Source organism: Oratosquilla oratoria, chromosome 6 (genome assembly GCF_046742065.1).
Source record: "Oratosquilla oratoria isolate Oo_2021 chromosome 6, ASM4674206v1, whole genome shotgun sequence".
Taxonomy (NCBI): Eukaryota; Metazoa; Arthropoda; class Malacostraca; order Stomatopoda; family Squillidae; genus Oratosquilla; species Oratosquilla oratoria.
The window spans coordinates 38,528,885-38,548,884 of record NC_134782.1 but is presented as its reverse complement, the minus strand read 5'-3'; the positions used below and the strand labels follow the sequence as shown (position 1 = coordinate 38,548,884).

Sequence of the window (20,000 nt, the reverse complement as noted above, 5' to 3'; positions counted from 1 at the left end):
AAAAGAATGGAGCAGAGTCGGATAGGGTTCCTTGGTCCCTGGTATAACATGAAACCGAATCCCAGGGGCACCTTCGCTACTCACACGTTCACTTCAAAGATTCCCAAGCTCCTTCTTCGTCTTCCTTTCACCCCTTTCCTTCTGTTTCCCCCTTTCTTTCTCTTTCATTCCCCTCTCCTCCTCCTGTCCCGATCCTTCTTTCTCCTTTTCTTATCCCTCTCCTATCAATTGTTCACTCTTTCTCCTTTTTATATTACGTCATGACCTTTTACTTTTCCTCCTCATTATTCATTTTCTTTTCTATTCCTTCATGCTGGTCTGCCCCTCTCCCCATAATTCAGTTCCTTTTTTCACACACTCATGCATTTCTCAAGTATTCTATTAAAATTTTCTTTCAGATTTTTTTCTTTTTCTTTGTTCTATTTTGTGCCTTTGTTTACTGTGCCCCTATCATCTCAGCACAGCCCAGTTCGTCTGTCATACTCGTGATCGTATTTCTTGTGTCTGTGTTTTGGTATTTTGTCCACTTCCCTATCCCCGGGGATAGATCATATCTTTATAACCAATATTGTTTTACATCAGCTAGAACAAGATGACTACAAATGAGAGGTTTTCTTATTCCTGTAAACCCATAAATCTAGATTGAACGCACACGTGCGCGCGCGCACACACACACACACACACACACACATATATATATATATATATATATATATGTATATATATATATATATATATATATGCGCACTGGTGGTGTGGTCTCATAAAATGAAGGACATAAACAAGCCTGAGAGAATACAAGCCTCAGCGACCAAATTGGATCTCAGCCCATCTGATAAACCCTATGAAGAAAAATTTAAAGCACAGGACCTACTATCACTGAAAGAAAGAAGTAGCATAATAGTGGTGTTCAGGTGATTATAGTGAAGAGTAAAACTGACTTTGAGGATCTCATAATCTTGGACGGGAAAGACTCGCGAAGTCATGGAAAAATATGCCCAAATAATGTCGAGAAACACAGTTCTTGTACAGAGGCATCAACGCCAAGAATAGCTTAGAGCGTGATATACTGTAGTTCAAGGTAAAACCAGATGAATTGAAAACGTAAATCAACCGTATTATCTCCACTCCGACCAGTATGCTGGTTGATACTGAAGCATAAGCGTAGCAAATTGACCCTCTTTCCTCAGGCTCGCTACTGAAAAAAGAGAAATAGTGTGGCAGTACTTGGGAAAAAGCTGCAACACATTGTTTACCGTCGATTTAGGTCAATCGCGAGTGATAAAAGGATGCAATATACACACGACTTCTTGGTTATGCAGGTGGGAGAGATGGCGCAGAAAAAACAAGTATTCTGTGCGGTAAGGCCTACGTGTTATGTGCCGTATCAGATGTTCATGTTCGGGTTAAAGTCTTTCAAGATGTCTTGAGTGCAGTTTGTGTTTGTGTTGCATGAGTGGGCGAATGTTTGCAGCGTGGTGAAATGATTCAGTTTCTGAAGTCGCTCCATGTTGAACCGGCCATGAAAAGGACCGCAACAATGACGGAGGCCGTTATATAAAAAAGAAATGCATAAAGAAGGAAAAATTTACAGAGAAGTAGGCTGAATCGAGGTGTAGTCTCGGAGAACGTTGTAAATTGAGTGAATTTAATCAGAGTTCACGTGTGTGTGTGTGTGTGTGTGTGTGTGTGTGTGTGTGTGTGTGTGTGTGTGTGTGTGTGTGTGTGTGTGTGTGTGTGTGTGTGTGTGTGTGTGTGTTAAACTACCGTTGGCAAGCATGCAGGCCGGAAAGCAGGTTGGCAGGCTAGCAAAAAAAAATCAAGGAGGAATGGGTGGATAGCGATGAAAGAAGGAAGGCTGCAAAGTAAGCTCTCAGCTCGATTCAAAACCTTCTGCCACAATCGTGTCAAGTGGCTTGGCACATTGGTGGTGAACATCTGGTCCTTGGTCTCCTTGCGAGAGGAAGAAGGAGGTAGCTCTGCATTCAGTGTATTAACTGAGGACAAGGAGCTTGCTGGTCATGTTGCGACACTACCATGGCAGTAGGACCATAGCCACCACTGGAACCAAAACTGTCGTGGGTTTGCAGAACTTTGTCGTGACCAAACCCGAAGATGTTTTGTTGATTTCGTGAAGAGCGTGCGAGGCACTTCGTAGGAGTTCGAGGTTAACATTTGCCAAAGAAACTTTACTTCGCGAATCATGTACAGTTAGGGTGGGGTCAAATACTGTACACACTCAAAAAGTAATTCATCTAAGTGTTCAGCCAATCTATCGGCGAGGCAAGGAAAATGGGCCCGGCCGTCTTTGCTCCAACAAAAGTAACATGGGGTGAACACAAACCCCCTCAAAAAAAAAAAAAAATCCAATACATGTCTGAGCGACCGTACACACACACACACACACACACACACACACACACACACACACACACATATATATATATATATATATATATATATATATATATATATACACACACACATGTATTTTGACAGTATATCTCGTTTGTAACATGTTTTGCTAAGCCCAAACTGGTATCAACGTTGCCATTTTTACACCTATTCTAGTTTTTCAAGCCAAATACGAAATCAGAGAAGCTCTTCTAGATAATCTTCTAGCAAACGCCTAATAGATACTAAGGGTTTGGATTTTTTTTTTTTTTTTTTTTTTTTTAGGTTGCGAAAGAGTGGTAGAGATGCGAGGTAATAGACAATGAGTTACCAGTAGTTTGTAAATTTATTTCTTGGGGGAAACATCAGTGATCCCCACTTTTCACCTTCTGACTCGATGTTGTTTTTTGGATCTCGTGCTTGTCATGTGAATAATAACATCCCTCCGAATGAGACCTTAAAATGTATATAGCAACGTTTCCCAAAAATCTCCGATCCTAGAACCCATGGAGTCAATTCTAAGAAGTCTAGCACCCCCATAACTAATATCTTATTACTAGAAGGATAAGGGAAAGTATATGCATCGCTTCCCAGCATCTCCCTATCACGGTTGTGAAACCTTAGTATACAATATTTGTATCTGGGCAATAAGGTGATATCGCACGCGCGCGCACACACACACACGGCTCGGTGGCGGATTGGTAAAGCACTGGCCTCACAAGCCAGAGAACCGGGGTTCGATTCCCCGGCCGGGCGGAGATAATTTGGGTTTGTCTCCTTTCACGTGTAACCCCTGTTCACCTAGCTGTGAGTAGGCACGGGACGTTAGTCAAGGAGTTGTGACCTTGCTGTCCCGGTGTGTGGTGTGTGAGTGGTCTCAGACCTACCCAGAGATCGGCAAATAATGAGCTCTGAGCTCACTGCCGTAGGGTGGTGTCTGGCTGTCTCGACAGAGAATGCAGCAGATCCGAGGTGAATACACACACACACACGTACAAAGGGAATGGGTGAAACCCTCAAAAGTTAAGATCTAAATTCAATCAAACAAACTAGTAAAAAATAATCTAAAGATATTTGACTTCGTAATATGTGCAAAATTAACTATATACTTGTATCTTTACAAGAAAATCCAGTGCTATTACTTCACTTATAGGCAAGGGAATCCAGAATGTGCGTGCATTGTGTGTGTGTGTGTGTGTGTGTGTGTGTGTGTGTGTGTGTGTGTGTGTGAGTGTGTGTGTGTGTATTGACATATATAGTTGTATATGCCTATCAGTTTACAGGAAAAGAGCGTCACTCGTTGGGTCCCACCTCATAGTCTGTACAGTTCCAACTTAATTTATACTTTGATTTCAAATTATCACGTTTATATTAAATTCGTGCATTATTCCAGTTCTGTGTGTGTGTGTGTGTGTGTGTGTGTGTGTGTGTGTGTGTGTGTGTGTGTGTGTGTGTGTGTGTGTGTGTGTGTGTGTGTGTGTGTGTGTGTGTGTGTGTGTGTGTGAAAATTTTGAAAGAATTTACAAGGTGCCTTACGTGATTATGTAATTTTCATTTACCAAAACAAATATGATAGATAAATAAAACAATTACTATTGTAATTAGCTGCAAGGAATACGAGTAAACTTAAGAAAAAAGGCATATCATCATACATATTAATACCTACGAAGAATATAATGACAATTAAGGTAAAACAGCATTGCATCAACAACATAGTTCCCGCACATTGATAATGAATTGTAACAATTGTTTACAATTCTTACTAGCACATACCTTCAGATTTCCATCTCACCGTGGCTGATGCATGGTTCTATCATCCAAAGGCGAATTTACACTGTAGTTCTCTGTCGTTATTGCTATCATATGTATCACCAACACTGAGTAATGATATATTTTCTATGCGAATACAACACCATTTCAACAAACACTATCATTCGACTGCCTGGTTCGGTACCTTCAGATTAAAACGTCATGACGTCACAGCTCGAACCGTTGCCCGCCAAGGTTCAAAATTGTATGTGTATATGTATATATGCGCCGTGTATGCGTGAACATGGGTTATGTGTGTTTTTGTACATGTGTGTGCGTATGTGAATTGTACATGCGTCGTGTGAGTATATGTGTACATACGCCTTGTGTATATGTACAGTTCAACCCATCAACTGACCCACACATGTACACAAGTTGGAACTACACATGATAAAATAGGAAAATAAGTCGCAGGATCCAATGATCACTGTTTCGTTCGTGTGCTACAATTAGATTTTTAGAACTGGGCAGAAACAACTTCGCCAACCGTGTAGCCAATGACTTCCTGCAGAGGTCCTGCAATGCAATACGGTTCGAAGTTTTAAGATTCATTTAGATAAACACCCTAGTAATATGCTGTACTATTTGCCAATTGTTTGGTTCTCTTATCTATTAATTCCTTCGTTTAACTATCTATTCTTTGTATCCAGCCGAGTTATGGACCAAAAGGTCACTTGTCGGTATGCTCTACTTATGTAATCATTTATAAATAGAGACACCACGCGCGCAATCAGCTGTGTAGTGATGCAAGTCATTCACCGAAAAAGAAAATATTACCTTGATACTTTCTTAACACACCAAAGGGATGCTAAAAAGTATAAATATTATATATATCACATTTTACACTTTGAAGATGTCGCCAAATAAATCAGTAAACATGGAACTGTAGCAGAACGCGGCGGACTTTGAAGCAGAGTTTGTGTCGACATGACTCCACCTGGTTGTTTTTGTCACACACATATATTTTATTCTATTGCTGGTTATTATATTTATGTTTTTCTTAGCTGTCACCACATAGGATTCATCTCTTCGCTTACGTTAACGTGTTGTATTAATTTTGTTCTGGTTGATAACAAACGATTTTATAATTACTGAGAAGACGGAAAAAAAAAATAAGTGAACGTTAACGAAGCGTAGCAGTTCAAACAAGTACACAAGTGTCTGAGCCTCCGTGGTCTAGACAAGACTCCCGCCAACTGGGTTTTTTGTCTTGGACATGAGCGACGCCTTGGCATTCGAAACTATGCCGAAAAAGTTCAACTTGGTGTTTTGTTTTGTTTTTTATTTTATTTTATTTTTCCTGCCTGTCATCATATAATTTTTATTGTAATTTTTATTTTACTTTTCATGTCTAGCTACTCGTATACTTAATCGCATGTCGTTCCCACGTGCTTGACCAAATGCAGGTACAAGGCACCTACACATATGAAACAATGATAATGACAATATATTTGTTTGATGACAACAATGGCAATTGTAGTGATCAACTATGATGAGAAAATATATTTCCAATAAATCTGTCAACTCACATTTGTTTTGTATTTCCAGTTCTACTTGATTTCACTCTGCCTTGTTGCATTCAAATTTGATTATTTTTTCTAATCTATTTGCGTTCTACGAAAGCGGGATGGTGAGGAAGGGTAAGGGGAGGGGGAGGGGGGAAAGTATTTGAAAGTACCCTCACCCAACACACCACAGCTCACGTAGATTGTGGGACGCTTTGTAAATGGCCGAAATAGAGGCTTTCGGTAGTTTTTTTCACATATTTTCGTTCATTCTTCATCTGTGCATTCATCTATTTGTTTGTTTATCTACTTCATTTCTCTACTTATTATTTATTTATTATTATTATTATTATTATTATTATTATTATTATTATTGTTATTATTATTATTATTATTATTATTATTATTATCATTATTATTATTAAGAGGGATATTCCACCAGAATAAAATAATAAAAGTTCCTTCTCGGCTTGCAAGAGTTAATTAGAATTTCACCATTTTTCTTCCAACTAGCATTAATGAAATATTTGATTTTGTCTTTATACCATTGCTAAATAGTGATCTTCTTCACTATTATCACGATATATTCTATGCACTATAGACAACTCGATTTTTTTTTGTAATTTTTTTAGACTTTGTTCGTTATTTCAAATTTTTAGTTTAAACACGTAACTTTGTAGTTGTATTGCTGTGTATCAAATGACGTCTAGTGCTCGTGTAATGCAACATAAGAAGCTTTTGAGGTTTTATCATTCAGCAATGCGCATATTCAGAAGAAAAGGTAAAAAAGTTGTATTACCTTTCTCGAGTGCACTGCGCGCCATTTCGTACTGATGGTTAAGTTTGGTCAAACATACACCTCAAAGTATTAGTATATCATGTTGAAATTTTTATTAGATTCAATTTCCAAGGGGAATTTAATAGTTTTTGACTGTTTCTCGGTATGCAAGCCAATATTTCTGGCGATACGTTGACTACGCCCCTATAAGAAACACGACACGGCACTAAACATGAGAAATATGCTTCACCCTGTTTTAAAGCAATAAAATAATCAATTTTGACATTTTTTTTCTTCCGTGGCTACTGTACATTGTTAGATTACGTTAGGTTTTTTTAGTTGTAGTATTTTAGATAAGTTAGGTTAAGTTATTATTACTATTATTATCATTATTATTATTATCATTACTATTATTAATCATTATTATTATTATTATCATTATTATTATTGTCATTATTATTATTATCATTATTAATATTATTATTATCATTGTTATTATTATTATCATTATAATTATTACTATTATTATCATCATTATCTTTATTTTTCAAGTGTGGGGAATTTGAAGAGAGTTGTAATCTGGCGGGGATTCACAATGAGGATTCCGGCGCCTTCGCACGGGAAGAGGCCGGGTCCTCCGAGCACGCCATGGAGGAGACTTGCAGTCCTCGTGGCCGCATCGCTGGTTTGCGCAGTGGGTGCAGAGACGGTCATCGACGTGGAGGAACACTGCGTGGACGAATACCTTGGGCCAGTGTGCAATTTCACTGGTGTGGACGATGTGAGTATTTGCCAAAAACTATGGTTTGTCTATATTTACTTTTTTTTTTGGGGGGAGGGGGGTTGTAGTTGTTGTTCTTCTTCCTCTTCTTTATTATCACTATTGTCATCAGTCTTTTTCTTCTTCTGTATTATCACTATCATCATCTTTATTATCAGTCTTTTTCTTCTTCCACTTCTTATTATTATCACTCTTTTTCTTCTTTATCACTATTGTCATCAATCTTTTTCTTCCTTTTTTTTCTTCTTCATATTCTTCCTCTTCCTCATTATCACTATTATCATTATTATGTCTTTTTCTTCCCCTTGTTCTTCTTCATTTTCTTTGTCTTCTTCATCATCGTTTCTTCTTCTTTATTATCACTATTATCATCAGTCTTTTTCTTCTTCTTCATTATTATCACTATTATCATCATTATTATTATCAGTCTTATTCTTCCTCTTTTTCTTCTTCATATTCATCATCTCCTTTTCTTCTTCTTTGTGTTATCAATTTTATTCTCTCTCCCTCAGTCTATATCTATCTACATGTGTATGTATGTATCCATGTATGTATGTATATGTATGTATGTATGTATATGTATGTATGTATATATGTATGTATGTATATATGTATGTATGTATATATGTATGTATGTATATGTATGTCACAATAGTAGGGTAGAAGGTCCTCTTTCAGGCTGATATGATTAAACTTTGCAGCAGCTTCTGCATTCACGAGTTTCTTGCTGACATGTTCAACTTTTCTAATACTTGAACGTTGAATATCGTTGAGTTGTCTTATTATGTGTCCAAACTTCATTTGGAATGAATGTAAAGACAATACTAACTTCTTAATTTTACTAGTAGAGCTTTCGCCTAACTTTAGGCATCTTCAGTACAAATTGAATACAAATAGTAAAGGTGACAATATATACAAAGAACATATGGAACATTAGGAGAGACGGGAAATCGGACAGTCACTAGGAGAGACGGGAAATCGGACAGTCACTAGGAGAGACGGGAAATCGGACAGTCACTAGGAGAGACGGGAAATCGGACAGTCACTCAGGAGACAGGATCTGATGTTCCGCCCACTGGGTCAACGGTGAACCTATGTCTGTGATCTATATACTTAGAAGTAGGAATGATAAATTGGTCAGGATTTTGTTTGTTCATGGTGGGGTTTTGTCTTTTAATGTGAAGTGCTTCTAAGATGAGAAGGCGTCTGTAGTTTGATTCCTTTTGTAGTATGATGGTTCCTTCTTCCAGATCCTTCCTTGTGACTGGGGATTGATGTGTGTCAATGTGATGTTGTTTTATGGCTCCATTAGAGAGGTGAAGGGTGAGGCGTCTTGATAGTTTTTTGTAGTCGACCCTATGTACTTTGCAAAGGATTTCACAGTCACTAGGAGAGACGGGAAATCGGACAGTCACTAGGAGACGGGAAATCAGACAGTCACTAGGAGAGACGGGAAATAAGACAGTCACTCATCGGAAAAAACGTCAGACCCTCGAACAGTGACGACAAAATCCACCTAAATATTTGGTACCAGAATAGGAAAACGTCCCACCTCCTCCTAGCCAGCGAACCCCGGTATTCCAACGTAGCCACCTTGTGTACGAATACACATGTAAGAAAGGGAACTGTGAAACCTTAATGAAAAGTACATAGGGTCAACTACAACAAAACTATCAAGACGCCTCACCCTTCATCTCAGGTCCGATTCCCCGTCTCTCCTAATGTTCCATATGTTCTATGTATATATTGTCACCTTTACTATTTGTATTCAAAGTTAGGCGAAAGCTCTACTAGTAAAATTAAGAAGTTAGTATTGTCTTTACATTCATTCCAAATGAAGTTTGGACACATAATAAGACAACTCAACGATATCCAACGTTCAAGTATTAGAAAAGTTGAACATGTCAGCAAGAAACTCGTGAATGCAGAAGCTACTGCAAAGTTGAATCATATATGTATGTATGTGTGTGTGTACATATGTATGTATGTATGTATATATGTATGTATGCATGTATGTGTGTATCTACTTATCAATCTGTTTATCAATCAATCATTCAATCTATCTACCTATCTATCAATCTATGCATCTAGCTGTCAGTCTATATCTGTCTAGCCATCTGTCTAACTATCTATGTATCCATCAAGATGGATATCAAAATTATTCGTCCCATCTTCTCTTCACACTCTACTTCACCTCTGTCTCTTCTATGGACATTTTCATCAGGGGTCAAACAGAACTGCTCAATCCTTTCCTTTCCACTGACAGATTGAGACACCTTTCCTCCACAGACCTGCTACTTGAAATATAAATAAATTGCCGAAATATCCACTCTAATACGAAGAAAAAATTATGAAATGATCAGAAAAAATTATTCTATTAAATCGTAGTTACAACGTTCCCTCTAAGCATGTGCGCGCGCACATAGAGAAAAAAATGTGCTCACACAAGGTTTTCAAATTATATAAAAATCCATTCACTATAGAAGTTCCACCCAAACATCAACCTATAAATTCTCTAAAAATAGGGTAACTTGCCAACTGTCAAATCAATAATTACTTTTTTTTTCCTCTTGTAACTAGCGCTTCCAATGCAAACGGTATTTGTCGAGGTAATATGTGATACAAACTTACAAATTGTGCGTATTTGTTTAAATGATCATATGGCAACTCGCACGGTTGCGCCGCACATACTTTTAAACAGAGAAGGCGTTTGCGCACAAGCTAATTTCTGCACACTCCCACAGCAAAAAAAAAAAAAAAAAAAATAGAGGGATCATTGGTTACAAACCAAATATTCAACGATGTATGTAAATATTTTTTCTTCTTCTGGGTGGAATTCCAATGCCATGGTTTTCCGTCATAAGAGCATAAGAATGAAGGAAACTGCAGGAGACCATAAGGCCTACACTAGGCGGTTTCATGTCCGTTACCACCTGTCATCCCCATCCATAAAGTTGTCTAACATTTTCTTTAAACAACCGATAGTTTCAGCGCTCTATTGGTAAACCAGTCCTTGCCTATTTCCTTCTTAAATCTAAATTTTTCAAATTAAAATCCATTACTGCGAGTCCTACCCTGTTGTCTTAATATGATGACCTTTGATCCATTTGAACACCTCTATTTGATCACCCGCACTCTGCGTTTTTCCAGGGATTTTAGTTAAGGTCCTCGTAAAGTAAATTTCTGAGCCCACGTATCATTTTGGTTATTCTCCTTTGTACTTATTCTAGTGAATTGATATTCATCACATAGGACGAAGACCAAAACTGTACCACATAGTCAAGGATAGGTCTAACACCAGATATAGTTTGATAATTACCTCAATTTTTATTCGTAACCGCCCTAGCAATAAAACTGAATGCTTTTGTAGTTTTATTCCTGGCTCTAATGCAATTTCTTGGATTCAAGGTGAGGACTTACAAGAACTCCCAAGTCTCGCGTTCAGTTTTCTCTAAAAAAAAAAAAATGTGTTATCAAAGCTATACCTGCGTTCTGTGTTGTGTAAACCTTACGTTTAACACGCTGCATTTTGAGATATTGAAGTCCATTTGCCATTTCACCGGCCATGAGAACAAATTGATAAAATCCTCCTGCAGTCTCCTGACCTAATTAGGCATCTTATTTTAGTGTCGTCCGCAAACATCTAACATCAATATTAATTCCTTTGTCCAAGTCGTATATATATATATAATGAACAATAAGTGCCATTTCCCGGTACTTAATTCTGAATTTATATATTCTTTACTTTTTTCTTTTCAGAAGTACTTTATTCTTTAGTGCGTGAATCTATTATCTTTTACTTTCCACATAGAAAGAAAGCCTCGTTTCATCTTGTTCCAGAAATGTCGACGATTTGTACAAAACTTCCGTTTTCTTTACCTCAGGTTGTGGTGATGCAAGGTCAGCAGATCGTCCAGCGACTCCCCTATTATGAGTTGGAGATTCACAATGCAGTTAATGGTGTGCACATTTACCCGACCTGCATCTCCTGGGTACAGATTTATAACTCCGTCAACGTCTCTACCCGTTCGGAGGAAGGTAACACGTGCAAGACGTGGCTAAGAGCTTACAACACTTCTTTGGATTACGTAGCTCACGGCGTCAAAGACCTGACGCTCTACGGAAGTTTTGTTCGAGAGGTGAGGACGATGAGGATATCCAAGCAAATGAATAGATGAATAAGTTCATAGATAAATATATGAATAGACAAATAGATAAATGAATTAATAAACGAATGAATAAGTTAATAAATAAGTATTAGAATAGACTGAACTAAGCCTAGTACTGTCGGACCTGCCAGGTCGTAGTCCAAGTTTTTCCTTTTATACGACCTGGCTGGCTCAAATCTATCGTCTTTGCCTCATGATAAGCAGTCGCTAAGGCAAAGGTTCGAGTCCTTGTGGTGGAGCTTATTTCCAAGTAAATAAATAAATAAATGAATAAATTACTAATTTGATAAGCGAAATTATGAATAAATTAATTAATTAATAAATGAATAAGCGAATAATGAATGAATTAACAAACAAATTAATTAATTGATTGATAAATAAACAAAAAATAAATTAATAGATAAATAAACGAATGAATAAATAAATTAATAGATAGATAAACAAACAAATAGATAATTAGATAAATAAAAAATCAATCAATCAATCAATATCACCCACATGTCACCAGGAGGCCTATTATGAAATAGAAAAGTGTGTGTGTGTGTGTGTACGCGCGCGCGCGCGCACGTGTGTATTCGTGAACTTCGGCCATAAGGTCGTCACCTCTCCATTGATCAAATTTAGCCTTAGAATCGTTTATGATTTTTTATCAGGTAATTTATTTTTTGGGGGTATTCTACAACTTGACATATATATGTATGAGAAACTGTTTCTTCATATCATTCAAATGTCTGATCTTCTACCAATGATTTAGAGTTTTTTCTTATTCTAAAACAAGAGATATTCTCTGTCAATTTCGTCCATCCCTTTCAAGAACATCGCAGTCGTGACACCTTTCTCTCTCTCTCTCTCTCTCTCTCTCTCTCTCTCTCTTTCGCTTTCTCTCTACCTACCTATCTATCTAATTGTGAGTGTGTATGTGTGTGTGTTTATTCAGAAACAACGCATCTCTCACCCTTCTCTCGTGTGCGCATCTACCCCAGGTACAAAACCTACCTACGATGTTACAACCTTTCAATCTGTTCTCAGGTCAGACTGAAGGACCAGCGCGATTTCACCGCAGTCAACTCGACCATCATGCACGTGGAGGACGTTTCTTGGAAAGGATACCCGGGAGTAATCCGCAACTCGACCATAGGAAGGATCTCCAAGATGACCGTTAAAGACGACTTCACCGTCTACGGAAGCCACATTGGGAAGATCAGCAGCCGGGCCATCTCCATCCAGTCGCCCCGTAAGACGGAAATCGCCAACACCACTGTGGACCTGATCGAATTCAGAGGGTTCAGCATCGACTCGAGTTTCGTGGAGGTCAAACTGACCAACGTAACCATAGGCCAAGTGGCTAAGAACGCCTTTGTGGTCACCCCCATCGCGAAACTTCACTTCCAGAATGTGACCATCATCCAAGCAGCGAAACCTTTCATCAAGACAATGTTTCCAGAGAGCATCACCATGGACCAGGTCACCATCGGAGGCAAGCGGGTGACGTCAATGTCCGGGTTGTATGACGCCTCTCTGGGATTAGGTTTCGACCCCAACGATCTGGGCGAGCTCGACCTGTCTGTTTGTAAGTCGAATGAAACGACTTACGAATGTAACCTGAGCAACAAAGACCATCCAGTAAGTCCCCGATATTCTCTTCGTGTCTTGTCTGAATTACAGTAATGTTTCCTCCGATCTGTTTGCTGGTGGATCCATAACCTATGCAACGCTGTTTGCTGATTTCCCGAAGAGGCTTTTCGATACTGAAGTCTTAGGTTCACTAACAACTCTATATTGGTGGCAACATCGTATGGCAACATCTGATTGGGTGGAAATGTTGCCATACGTGTGAGTTTCAGCTTTTGAAGCCTGCCGAGATGGAGTATTGCTGGTAAACCCCAAACTATTTTGTTCAGTATCGAAAACTCTCTTCGGAAAGTAAACAGCGTTGCATAATCTAAGGATCTACGGGCAAACAGATCTGGAATCACTCTGTGACCACTGGAACCGAACTGTAACCGTTAGGGTGACGTCAACTATATAAGAAATGATACTTATTCGGGATCCATTTCTTAAACCCTGCATTAACCCTCTTGAAAACTTTAACCGTCTGGAATGTTAATCATTATCGTAATTTGTTTGAGATGGTGTACATATGTTTTCTACCTCATTTCGAAGGATGTCTAGCCGAATTCGTCATATGGTACTGGCTAAAACAAAGTTTTGAAAATGTAATGGTCATAAAGAAGTGCCGACTCCCTTTGAAGTGAGGTTTCATTTCATTTATAAAAATGTCCTGCACAAGAAATGGACTATTTCATAAAATTGTTTTATTTATCTTTTCAGGTAGTGATTACAGTTCCACCTGACATTCAGACTCTCGTCCTACGCGGAGGATTCTCTGTCCTGTTGGAAAATTCCTCCTGTCCCCGTCACCTCATCCTCGACTCTCACAGGTTTGGACTTGAAGGAGCTGTTTCGGACACCGTAAACTGGGGTCTCCTCTTCAGTTCGGACACAACCACGCCGAGGCCGACGTCGACCATCAGCCACTGCGATTTGTCCTTGGACGCGACCATGTCCGAGATCGACGTCTTGGACGGCGTCGTGTCGACGGTTCGTATAGAAGACTCGGTGATCCATAATATGAGGCTCGACAACGCGGTGGACCTATCGCTGACCAGCACGGCCATCTCCAGCCTATACAAACTGGTGATTCGAAATAACACCAAGGCCTCTTTCAGTAGCGTCACCATCTCCACCCTCATGGGACTCGAGCTCCTAGCTGGTGCAGTCCTGGAGAACTTCATTGTGCAGAAGTTCAAGTCCAAGGGGATCACTGTGGACCACGACGGGGAGACGTCTGTGGTGAGGAACGTCCAGATTCATTCTCTCGAAGACTCGTCCATTGTCATTGTCCATGGCAGCCTCGTGCTGGAGGATGTCACCGTCGAGCGGATCAAGCCAAAGGCTTTCAAACTGAGTCCTAACACATTTCTCGAACTTCGCAATGTTTCCATCACCTTCCAGAACACGAGACTCTTTTATGTCTACTCCAGGGACCAGGTATGTATACATACTACCCTTACATAGGGAAGAGAAGAATCGAGAGGGACGATAGATGTAAATATTGAAAATAACTCTCCTTTCAGACTAGGCTCTCCTTTCTAGCCGCGCAATGAGGTACGCTATTATCACCAACGATGTAAATCCTCTCCCCATCCCAAAATCAATATCCAACGTCAGGGCACTCACTCACGTACATGAACTTAAGACAATAACGCAACACAATTGTTACAGCCAAGAACACACAGACATCCCTCGAAGAGCTGAAGAAGTTATTGACACGGAGCAGTAAAGTCTGCCTCCCTCCACCAACAATTCTCAATGGTTCTGTTCATTCCTGACAACCATGAATTTATGAATTACACTGTCGTCTCACTGAATCAAGCACAATATACCCTAGATGTAATCTATCTATATATAACAAGAGCTCTCTCCCTTTATAAGGGAGGTAGCCAGATTATAGTTAAGTACCTACTCCCCCCCTTTCCACTCCCATCCACCACCCTCCCCCCCCTCTCATCTTAGCTCCTCTTGGATGACGGGTCATCCCTCTCTCCCGCCCACTGCCCTGGGTCAGAAGCAGTGTAGCAAGACACAGTACATCCGTAGCGAGGCGACCCCCACTCTCCCCCCCCCCCTCATGCAGAAAACGAGAAGACGGGGAGAAATCCCTTCGGGGTGCGTCAAAATATCATTCACGCATAAGCACTCCTACCCACCCCCCACCCCCTTGCCCCTTCCTTCCTTGCGCAACAGTATCATCTATACCAAGGGTTCTCAGCCTTACTTGGCCCATTCACCCCTTTCACCATTTGTCTGAATGTCATTCCCTCCTCCTTTCCAAGATTGCCTGTTTCAAAAAGTGCATTCTAAATAATATGCAAATATTACTAAAACCCCCTTTTTTTCCAAATTAGTATATATTTTTCCCATATTAGTATAATTCCAGCCCAGGTGACAGGCCAGTTAGGCCAAAACCTATAATTGCTTTCCTCACCGCGTAAACTGACTGTGGTCACAAATCACCCCCAGAAAACCCAAAATTCCCCCCTGGGGTTGAATTTCACCCCTAATGAGAACCCTTGATCTATACAGTCACTCTCCACTCCTTCCTATTTCCTGCCTTCTCCATATAGAATACACAGGACATAACTTGTCTTGATTTACTTAGACAACAACACATTTTTCTGGGTGATTTATGAACCAGGCAGGTTGTGCCCAGATACCTATGGGGCGAGGATTTAATGCAGGAAACTAAATGTAACCAAAGTCACATACAAACAGAGGTTTCGGACGAACTCTGATTTGTTCAATGCACTTACCTGTTTCTCATCATTTCTAAACAATAATATGTGATTGGGTAGGGGGAGTCTACCGAGGAAAAGAGGGTGAGTGTGAGGCGTGATGGAGTGGAGGAATAATTCCAACAGGCATTCTTCTCGCCAGGTTAAAATAAAGCAGGTGACGATCGACGGGGAACTCATAGACACAATGCCCGAGTCACGCGTTCGGACGTACTTCTACGTCTATGGCCACGACCTCGACTTCGGCGACGACGTCATCTACCTCTCAAAGGACAAGAAGAACTGCAACTACTCCTTCCCTTCATCCGTCTTTTGCGACTATTCGCACGCGACTGAGGTAGATATTCGGCGGAATTCAACGTCAAGTTTATTATTGTTGTTGTTAACATTCTTATTATCACGGTTATTATTATCATTATAATTATCACTGTTATTATTATTATTATTGTTGTTATCATTATTATTATTATTATTATTCTTTTATCATTTATTATTATTATTATTATTATTATTATTATTATTATTATTATTATTATTGTTATTATTATTATTATTATTGTTATTATTATTATTATTATTATTATTATCATTATCATTATTATCATTATTATTATTTCTATTATTATTATTATCATTATTATTATTTCTATTATTATTATTATTATCATTATTATTATTATTATTATTATTATCATTATTATTATTATTATTATTACTATTACTATTACTATAATTATTTCTTTAAATTATCATCATCATCATCATTATTATCATTATTATCATCATTATTATAACTATTATCATTATTATTATCTTCATTATTATTATCATCATTATTATGAATAATGTCATTATCATCGTTATTACTATTACTACTATTATAATTATTACTGGGATAAAGATGTTTAAATGTTTAATCTTTTGATCCTTTTATTCCCAAAAGAGACGAGTTTTGTATAGTCACTATGGTCACCGCGGGCGACTCGATTTCAAATTACAAGAGGCATCTGCCAAAGACCTTAAAAACATGCATTTTTTCTTATTTTGTTAATCAATTAATATATTTATTTGTTTATCTAGTTATCTATTTTCTTATTCATTCATTGAATAATCAATTCATTAATAAATTTATTTATTTATTTATTTCATTGTTTATTTGTATATCTATTTATCTATTTTAGTTTATTCATCTATTATAATTTATGTATTTATCCATCTATTTGCTTGTATATTAATTTATTTACTTATCTATTCATTAGCTTATTAATTTATTTGTCTACCTATTTATTAATTTATTTTATTATTTATCTATCTACTCATTCATTTATTCATCTAGTATTTTATTAATTTATAAATTCATCTTTTATTGCAGACACCTGTGATCCTGGACAGCGAAGCAACGGACTCTCCTCACCTTGCCATTTATAACGCAAAGACTTTGATCATTCTACCTACATGCTACGTACACGTGAGTACTATTATGCAGTGGTGGGATTCAGCCGGTTCTTACCGGTTCGTACGAACCTGTTCTTGGGATATCATGAGCTCCGCAAACCGGTTGTTAAAAATTGTCTTATACAGGCTATACTACAGTCTAAGTGATGTTTGCATACTACTGGCACAATTAGAGAACCTGCTGTTATTTATTAATCCCAACACTACCATAATGCATAGTACTAAATATGTTGTGCTCACCATGGATATTTTCGTTGTCGTTAATGTTACCACTACCACAACGCTATATATATATATATATATATATATATATATATATATGTATATATATATATATATATATATATATATATATATATATATACATATCCAAAAATGATGTGGGTGTAGTTTCATTATCGTAGATATTGATAATGTACTGAAACTATCCACAAAATAAAGAAATATATATCCAAACTATGTGGTGCCCATTGGTAAGAGTGAAACCAAATTAGGTTTTGTTTTCTTAAGATAAAAAAAGAAAGGCATTATCAAACCATCATCAAATTTCACATACCATCAGCATCCCAGCCTGCATCTGAAGGTGCAACCTAGAGGGTCTGTTACTCGGTCCTCGGGCAAGACTCATTATTTTTCTATACCAGTTTCTTCACCCGGCAAGTACTGTACTTCCTTTCCCTTCTCCTAACCCGCTAACCGGTGACACAGAAATAACAAGTTCAAAACAAACAGCAGATCAAAGATCCTTTCTAGAGAGATCTATGGTCAAGGACAATTGTTCGCTTCTCTGGGTGGAAAGCCCGAAACCCCACAGTAGTTGGCAACGGTCCTCGGGACCTCCCGCAGATCTCTCTGGGGACAAACTTTGGGTTGTGGTCTGTATTGTGTGAGTGTGAGAATGTTTATATGTCACCAGTTCATAGTGGAAGGGGGAGGAGAGCAGTTGTTTGTTGTCAACTCTCCAGTATGAACAAGTGTAATAAAGTTAAGGTTGATAGAGAGAGATCTTGGACACAGCCTGGACACCGAGTGTCAGCCCCTCAGGGCATCTTGAAGGGCTACTGCATGCAGGTACCCGTCATTGGTTCCTTTCAAGACGCGAATAAAATATAAAGATACAGCAACCCATAGTTTAGTTCTAACAGCAATTCGTATATTTTCCAGGTGGGGATGTCGAACATTCTCAACGGATCCACAGTATCCACCCCGTCGACGTGTACATCGTGGTACTTGATCAACAACTCCACCTTCACCAACCTGACGACGGGTTTCCACGGCCTCGAGATGTCCTACTCGACGGTGGGGCTCCTGGCTCCCGTCGTGGCCCAACATGACATGTTACTCCTCCGAGTAAACGTGCACCGCGTGGAGGGTCTCACTGGGGAGGAGTCGTCGGAGAACCTCGACAAATCCCCCGTCGTTGAGGCCGTGAGAGGCCAAAGCAGCGGCTCATTCGTGTTCGGCAACTCGCACATCGGATCGATCGAGTCGAACGGGATGATGTTCAATGCCGACGCGGTCATCTTATCGTGTACGATCGATCAGATCAAGACCTCGGGTATCGTGTTCACTAAGAACTTGATCATCAAGAACACCACGATTACTCGCCTCGAGCAGAGGGCCATCTTGTCCCATGGTATCCTGATCCTCAACAACGTTGTCATTCTCGAAAGTGCGGAGGAGAGCATCTTAGCGAGTGACAAGGGAGGTGTGGCATTCTACAACGTGACGGTCGGCGGCCGTCCCGTCCACTGGGTCGGCTACATCTCCGAGAAAAGCGACATGAGTGCCGTCTTCCTGAACAAGAAACAAGAAGCCGACGGATCCAAGGACGATGAGGCTACGGTTCCGGAAGACACCGATGCCTCTGATAACAAGCCCCTTCCCGAGTCAGCCACCACCCTGGCGCCTCCGGTAGATCCTGCGGCAGAGGCCGTCGTGTCTGCCTCTGCCACTAGGGGAGCCGCAGTCACTCCCGTACCAGAAACTTCAGCGCAGATTGACAACCTGGAAGTGCCTCAGCAGTCGTTGACGTGGACAGGTGTGGGTGTGGGGCTCTTAGTGGGGCTTTTCTGCAGTGTGGCCATGGTGGCTGTCTACATCGCCTGTTCCAGGTAACTTATATACCCATCACTGATGGAATATGTAGTAATACCTTTTTAACTCACAACTAACATCACTGACGGAACAGAAGAAAATAATGGAGACGGGGAGTCTATATACTTCGACTGCTGACTGCAGTCCTCTTCAGTAGTACTGAGTAGCAGGAGTATACAATCTTTAAGTAGGACACTCCTACAAAAATAGGAACTGGGGTTATATGCCCATGTTTACACTTCGTGACTTATCATTGATGTATCTCCTCTTGTTTAACACCCTCCCCACTTCGTATTTATAACGAAATGGAAGCCAATCTAGCTCTCAAATAAACTTGGTATGCACAGAACTCCCTCGACCGCAATACTCGTCTTTATATATATATATATATATATATATAATATATATATATATATATATATATATATGAATGTATGTATGTATATATATACATATATATATATATATACATATATATATATATATATGTATATATATATGCATATATATATATATATATATATATATATGTGTGTGTGTGTGTGTGTGTGTGTGTGTGTGTGTGTGTGTGTGTGTGTGTGTGTGTGTGTGTGTGTGTGTGTGTGTGTGTGTGTGTGTGTGCGCGCGCGCGTGTGTGTATGTATATATATGTTGATG

General features: G+C 39.2%; 1 protein-coding gene across 7 annotated transcripts in view; it reads left to right on the top strand.

The window, feature by feature from the left end:
- The window catches only part of LOC143026420 (uncharacterized), a 73,025-nt gene that overhangs the window by 44,737 nt on the left and 8,288 nt on the right, over positions 1 to 20,000 (top strand). For 5 of the 7 annotated variants that reach the window (XM_076186757.1, XM_076186756.1, XM_076186754.1 and 2 more), the window contains exons 2-8: positions 7,039 to 7,267; positions 11,152 to 11,406; positions 12,466 to 13,059; positions 13,768 to 14,487; positions 15,934 to 16,128; positions 17,164 to 17,259; positions 18,411 to 19,360. In XM_076186757.1, coding sequence (XP_076042872.1) covers positions 7,082 to 7,267; positions 11,152 to 11,406; positions 12,466 to 13,059; positions 13,768 to 14,487; positions 15,934 to 16,128; positions 17,164 to 17,259; positions 18,411 to 19,360 — 2,996 coding nt within the window. In that variant the 5' untranslated portion in view covers positions 7,039 to 7,081. Of the gene's footprint in view, positions 1 to 2,059; positions 2,079 to 2,148; positions 2,168 to 7,038; positions 7,268 to 11,151; positions 11,407 to 12,465; positions 13,060 to 13,767; positions 14,488 to 15,933; positions 16,129 to 17,163; positions 17,260 to 18,410; positions 19,361 to 20,000 lie in introns of those variants that run through there. The other 2 variants (XM_076186759.1, XM_076186758.1) reach the window with 2 other exon arrangements.